General features: G+C 38.8%; 1 protein-coding gene across 1 annotated transcript; it reads right to left on the bottom strand.

Annotated features, from left to right (window-relative positions):
* Positions 1–566: 566 nt before the first annotated feature.
* LOC127210683 (olfactory receptor 6C76) lies at positions 567–1,544 on the bottom strand. Its single transcript, XM_051170411.1, has one exon. The coding sequence runs from the start codon at positions 1,506–1,508 to the stop codon at positions 567–569; it is 942 nt and encodes a 313-aa protein (XP_051026368.1). The 5' UTR covers positions 1,509–1,544.
* Between the last annotated feature and the right edge of the window lie 6,220 nt (positions 1,545–7,764).

The raw sequence follows: 7,764 nt of genomic DNA, 5'->3' as shown, positions 1-7,764 counted from the left end.
CCAGACCACCATGCCTGATTCAGGCCCTCTCCTCATCTACTCCTTATCACCTCTGCAGGAGCCCTGTCAGCAACAAACCCTCACAGCCACAACCAGGGAAGCAGCCCCCAAACCCCTGTAGCACTCAATTTCTTTTATTTCTCGTTTAAGAAATGATAAAAACAGCTAAAAAAGGATGAATTCATTCTTCGGCACCACTAAAGGAAACAGTTTTCATATATGTATGCATACACTAACAGACATATATACATACGTGTAAGAATATATGTGTGTATATGATTCAATTAACAGGGAGGCTCAATGCCTTAATCTTTTCAAAAATATGCATGGTGTCATTGATATATGTGTTATTTGAGATATATAATCTAAAACTCAAACTTCATCATAAAAATTAGCAAAACCATCCCATAATAATCTTGCTCATAAATTTATAAAGTGTATTGCAACGTGAATACAGTAAATGCATTAAGAGCAGCATACACTTTTATTTCTGAGATAAACTAAAACGAGGACACATCCATTAGTTTTATAGTTGAAACGGCTGCGTGTTTCATTTGGAAGCTATATCAGGTCAGCGTTTTTGAGGCAAGTTTTTTACTCACAAGATCCTTAAATGCTTGTTTCACCTGCTGGTTCCTTAAAGTATAGATAAAAGGATTCAACATCGGGGCGACAGAGGTGTTGAGCATAGCCACCCCCTTTGTCAGAGCAACTCCAGTCTTGGCAGACGTTTTCACATACATAAAAATGCAGCTCCCGTAGGATATGGAGACGACAATCATGTGTGAGGAGCAGGTTGAGAAGGCCTTTTCCCTTTGTTTGGTTGAGGGAAATTTCAGAATAGTCCTCAGGATGTAGAAGTAAGAGAGAATAATCAGCATCAGCGTGGTCATAAGCGTGATCAAAGCCAATACAAAGCTCATGAGCTCTAGCGTGCTCGTGTCCGTGCAAGATATCTGCAGCAAAGGAGCAGAGTCACACGTGAAGTGGTCGATAACGTTGGAGTCACAGAAATCCAGGTCTAAACCCATGACCAGTGGAGGAAAAACTACCAAGAAGCCTGCCAGCCAGGAGCTGATGATGAGCTGGTAACAGATCTTGGTACTGATGATGGTTGTGTAGTGGAGGGGCTTGCAAATTGCCACGTAGCGATCATAGGACATGGACGCCAGAAGGAAAAACTCTGTCGAGCCAAGGAAGATAAGGAAAAACAGTTGTGCCGCGCAAGCGTTATAGGAGATCGATTTGTCCCCAGTTAGGATGCTGACCAAAAACCTAGGGTTACAGACAGAAGTGAAAGAAATTTCTAAGAAGGAGAAATTCCTGAGGAAAAAATACATGGGGGTCTTCAGGTGGGAATCCAGCAGAGTGAGTGTGACAATTAGTAAGTTTCCAGTGATGCTGAGCATGTATGTGAGAAACAGGAAAATGAAAATGACAACCTGAAGGTCAGGATCATCTGTCAGGCCCAGAAGGATGAAGGATGTCACAGAAGTTCTGTTTCGCATCTCTGATGGTTTGTCTCCAACAGATGTAACTGATAAAATCAACGCAGAAAACATGGAGACCAGAACATGAGCCACAACACAAACATACATCTCCCGCTCCCGCTCCCGCTCCGCCCCCCTGTTTGTCTTTCTGTCCCTTTGTGTGTCTCCTGTCTCTCTCTGTCCTCGTCTCTACCTCTGTCTTTCTGTTTTATACTATCTACATTTTATCTTATCTTTTTAAAAAAGAGTTATTTATTATTATGTATACAGTGCTGCCTGTATGTACATTTGCACGCCAGAAGAACGCATCAGATCACATTTTAGATGGTCATGAGCCACCATGTGGTTGCTGGGAATTGAACTCAGAACTTGCGGAAGGACAGCCAGTGCCCTTAACCTCTGAGCCATCTCTCCAGCCCACGAATGAACTTTTTATTATTAATTTATTCTTGTTACATCTCAATGGTTATCCCATCCTTTGTATCCTCCCATTCTTCCCTCCCTCCCATTTTCCCATTATTCCCCTCCCCTATGACTGTTCCTGAGGGGGATTACCTCCCCCTGTATATGCTCATAGGGTATCATGTCTCTTCTTGGTAACCTGCTGTCCTTCCTCTGAGTGCCACCAGGTCTCCCCCTCCAGGGGACATGGTCAAATGTGAGGCACCAGATTATCTTATCTTAAAAGGCACATTTTCTATGTTTAAATCCAGATTATTCTGTTTTACTCTCTCACCACCTATTACATTTAATATTCTATAACATAATAATTGAGTACAAGTTCTTCCAATACTTCATTGTTGGCATGCTTATTATCCTTTTCTATGTCCTCTTTTCTATTAAAAAAAAAGACCTTGATGATTGTGAAATATCAACAATCAATTTAATTATGTACAGGGATAGCCTAAACATCAAACTTGAAAAGTAAATGATGTAGCTTTTATCAATATTTTCTTAACAAAATAATAAAATTAACAAATGTCATTATATTTTGTATTTTAAACGATTAAATAATATCCCTTTTTAAAATACACAATAAAGTTTGTCTCCTTGTCCTACTGAAACCCTTACATTTTCGACCTTCCTTCTTATCTCTGAAATGGTCTCCTCATTTCAGCCTTTCTTCTTATCTCTGAAATGGTCTCCTCATTTCGGCCTTCCTTCTTATCTCTGAAATGGTCTCCTCATTAACTTTAACATAGTGGTTGTTGTTGATATGCATAAAACTGCTAATTTTCTTTGAAATTTAGGTAAGCATCAAACAGCATAAACAGAATGTATTTTGACATCATGTACCAATAATTGACAACTTATATATGCAGATATTCTATTATGCTCTTTAGAACTATTTTTTTTCTAGACAGGGCCTCTCTGTGTAGTCTTGGCAGCCCTGAACTCATTTTGTAGACCAGGCTGTCCTTGAACTCACAGAGATCCACCTGCATCTGCCTCCTGAGTGCTGGGATTAAAGGCATGCACCACCACTGCCCATCTTGGTCTTTAGAACTATTTTAAACAGCTTTATCAGTAACATAAACTTGACTTCATCAGTCTAAAGTATAGACGTTCAAATAGCAAGGGAATGTGCCACATTACCCATATTTAATAGCTAGAATGTGTCTTTAATACATATATGTATAACTTGTGAAGTTTTCAAATATATATATATATATATATATGAAACAGCTATAAATAGATTGTATAAGAAAACAATAAATAAAGCTGAAACACTGACCAAAAACCAAGATGAAAATACTTACTAATTTAAAGTATTAATACTTAAAATGAAATTAAAACACAGAATAATATTCTTAGTTCCCTTAAACCAAAATTCGTACCATATAGCCCACGGAGAAATCAGTGTTCATGTCTCTCCTCCCACAAGAGATGGGCATCTTCTCACAGCATCCCTGATGTTAAATCTCAAAACGTGCAGTGAAACATCTTCTTCATGTGCTTCCCAATACCATCCGTCTAGGATCCTGACACATTGCTTACAATATCTTAACAAAACAGCTCTGGATGGGAGTTTTGTTGCTGTAAAATTATTCATGTTATTCTAATATCTCCCATGGGGACTTTGCCATTAAGTTTTCTTAACTAAAATGTAAACAAGGCACTTATACCATGCTTGCAACACACAACTCCAAAGTTACTCTACAAAACTCGGGAATGCATAATAACAGGGCACTAGTTTATTACAAGTACAATGCTAATTCCAGCAATCATATTTAATTAGTTGATTATGTGACCTGCATCTCAGGAGATTGCAGAACTTCTCTGAAAAGAGTTACCTAGGCAATTCTGAAGGGATAGATCTAACGACAACAACAAAATAGTTATCTTTTCACATTGATTTTCATAGGATAGTTTTTTAATAGGCTACAACCCACTCTGAGTTACCCTACAGTCTGTAGACCAGTTATGAGCTTTTTAGGCTATGGCTTTCTGTGAGGAACTCCATTTCACACGCAGTCTTTGGCTCCATTTTCAGGGTGGAGGACAATTGTGGCATGGTGACACAAAACATGTGTCATCCTCAAGACAAGGAGATATTAGTTTAAAACTTTAAATCAAAAGTACAGGAGAGGTCTAATGAGAAAACACAGCTAGCCATGAATGAGCTTTGTAGCCACAGATTGCCTTAAAGTTATTACCTCTTACCCTCACTACCCAAGTTCTAGGATCGTAGGCAGAGCCACTGTGTCTTGTTCAATATATTTTCCCACAGTTTTGACATAGTTACTTTTACATATGTTAACTGAAGGCAGGTTTGTTCTATTTTTAATTGAGAATTTGTAGTAAATAATATAAGTTTGAGGTCCTTTATGTATTTTTCCAATCTGATGTTTTTGTAGGGAAACATGATACATCATATTACCAAGTTCCCTCAAAATCAGATATCTTCCTGTTTCTTCTCTTGACCTAACCTACTTTCCTTTTTATACTATTAAATCATGTATAAAATTTTTTTTAACTGGACTAATGTATATTTTATGGAGGCTGTAGAATATTGCTGTGAATCATTTTTGCAACCATTTACTCATAAGTGAAGGCTATGAATTTAAAGTTGAAAATCAGACATAAAAGGCTTATGAATAACCTGCCTGCATAGCACTAAGAAGCTGAGAAAACTTGGAATGTTTTATTTTATAGTTAAAATACACTCTCTAGTTATCAGTTATATTATGGTTATCTGTTAGTGGATGATTTCCTCCTCCTTAAAAGAAAGCTTTATAATTTCCATGAAGTGGAAGTTTCTGGTTTCTTTGAAGACTCGGTTGTGTCATGTGACTGTGTTTTTTGTTTTGTTTTGTTTTGATCCTAAGAATAGGAAATGGGAGTGTTTTCCCACTACTGAAGACAGTCCCATGACCTTTGTTAGTGGAAACCAGGCCCATGAGGGGGACCTATGATTTTTTTTTTCTATAAGTTGCCTTGTGCAAGGGGCATGGTTGTTGCCATCTGGAAAAAAAAAACACCTTGTGTGGACATTGAGAGGAAATAAACGGAAGCTCGCAGATGGCGAGACAGCACTCTAGATGTGACGGCTGCCAGTGAGTTCCAGGAATTCTCCTGTATTCCCTTCCATCCTTGATATCAGACTACAAGTGCACATCACCATACACAACATTTCCCATACGTTCTGGAGGTTACACTCATGTCCTCATGGTTACATGGGAAGCACATTATCAGCTAAGCCATAGCAATATGCCATCTATATATGCCATATACATATATACACATATATATATATAATCTTTACCTGTGTATTTTGGTCTTTACACAAATTCAATTTTATTTGTTAATCTCCAGAGTTCTCAAGGCTCTCATATTTATTTTTGATGTCTACCTTCCCATTATTGTGGGAACTGTTTTCAGTGGTTATCTGAAGACGTAAAAGGTGCAGGATGCATGGTTGACCTCTTTGTTTAGGCACCAGCAGCTCTTCTCTTACATACTTACTGCCACGTTGCATGGATTTTTTACAAACCCTGCATCAGTTTTCAGCCACTTCTTTCTGATGTCTCATTTCCCTTCTTTGATGCTGAAATTGTATGTCAAAATATAAAGGCACTGAATTATTCCTGGCAGGTTTGCAGGTGTGTTTTATTTCAAGAAGTGAACTCCCAGCCAGATGTGCCATCCTCTTAAAGTCCCCTTGTTTGCCATGGATATGTAGCAAGGACCAGAGTTCTGTTCCCGTGTAAGATGGCTCAAACTTGCCTGTGACTCCAGCTCCTGGAATTTAATGCCTCTGAACACTCTGGGTACATGCATACACCCACACACAGACACAGAATTAAAAATAAAATCAACCTATAAAAAGTGGCCCACTTACACAGACGACCATTGTACATTCTGAATTAATCATTCTATAGAAAAGAGAATAAAAGTAAAGTGGGAACTTAGCCCTTTCTTTTTTATGTTCTGCCCTTTGAGAATCTCATATGATATATGTTGGTCACATTGTTTACCCTTCCCCAACTCTTCCCAGCCCCTCCCTCTTCCTACCCACCCAATTCCATCTTCTTTCTCTCTCTTAAAACCAAAATGAAAACCACACACAGAAAAACAGAGTCCAATTTCTGTTGGCAACAAGTAGGCCTGCTTAGGAGTGTAAGTGATATATCCAGGGTCACACTACTGAAGAGGTGGGACTTTGTGCACTTACCCCTCTCAATGCTAAGACAGTCTCTGGCTAGAGTTCATGTAGGTAGATGTTGTGCATGCTGCCGTAGCCTCTGTGGATTCTCATGGGCATCTGCCTTGCTGTGTCTGGAAAATGCTATTTTTTAAAGTACCCATCTTGAAAACTATTTTTAAAACACACAGACACACACACACACACACACACACACACACACACACACTCACTCACATTTTTCTAAGCTCTGTAATTAGCTTTCTGGGAATGTTTTTAGAATCATTCACTTTCAAGCACAGTTTGAACAAGCTTTACAGATCTTAATTGTTGCATCTCTTCATTTTTTTTGTTTATATATATATATATATATATATATATATATATATATATATATATTATTAACTTATTCATATTACATCTCAATTGTTAGCCTATCCCTTGTATCCTCCCTCCCTCCCATTTTCCCCTTACTCCCTTCCCCTACGACTGTGACTGAGGGGGACCTCCTCCCCCTGTATATGCTCATAGGGTATCAAGTCTCTTCTTGGTAGCCTGCTCTCCTTCCTCTGAGCGCCACCAGGCCTCCCCATCCAGGGGACATGGTCAAATATGGGGCACCAGAGTTTGTGTGAAAGTCATACCCACTCTCCACTCAACTGTGGAGAATGTCCTGTCCATTGGCTAGATATGGGTAGGGGTTCAAAGTTTACTGCATGCGTTGTACTTGGCTGGTGCCATAGTTTGAGCAGGACCCCCAGGCCCAGATCCGTCCGTCATAATGTTCTTTTTGTAGGTTTCTAGGACCCTCTGGATCCTTCTATTTCCTCATTCTCCCATGTTTCTCTCACCTAGAGTTCCAATAGGAAGTCCTCCCCTCTGTCTCACTTTCCTGGTAAGTGAAGACTTTCATGGGACATGCCCCTTGGGCTAGTGTCCAGATATAAGTGAGTATATACCATTTGTCTCTTTCTGCTTCTGGGTTTACTCACTCATTATGATCATTTCTAATTCAATCCATTTATCCACAAATTTTGGGAATTCTTTGTTTTTTATAGCGGAGTAGTATTCCATAGTGCAAATGTACCACAAAGAATGGCATTGCAAAATAGTGGCCCTAGCTGCTTATGAATGCACCTCCCTGGTAAAGGAAAGGATTTTGAGACTCATTTGAAAGGCCCACTTTGAATACTTTTATGTGATTCACAGTTATTTGGAAATTTTCTGACAAAATCTTTCCAATTTGGGTTGTTTGTGGGTGGGTATTCTTTTTGTTTGTTTGTTTGTTTTAATTCCAATTTGCTCTGTTATTTGAGAGAAGCTGGAGCATTTCAATTTTCTAGCGACATTTTAAGCTTTTAAATTCTGTTTGGTTCTGTGTAGTGCTGTTGTGGGGTACAGATCTAGAGAGCTAAAATTCACACAGAGACTTGTTTGTAGTATTTGATTCCTTGAGAAGCTGTGCATCTCTACAGCCTGGGAAATAAAAAAAAAAAATAGCCTTGTGTATTTCCTCCTTTCAACCGCTTAGCAAAACCACCTGATGAATTGAAATTAACAAGGCTTTGTGCAATTTCTCTGACAGGAAAGTTTGCCCTTTGTGAACATAACTTTCCACGGTCCATCTAA

This window comes from Acomys russatus, chromosome 28 (assembly GCF_903995435.1).
Source record: "Acomys russatus chromosome 28, mAcoRus1.1, whole genome shotgun sequence".
Lineage (NCBI taxonomy): Eukaryota > Metazoa > Chordata > Mammalia > Rodentia > Muridae > Acomys > Acomys russatus.
This window is presented reverse-complemented; position numbering and strand designations above follow the sequence as displayed.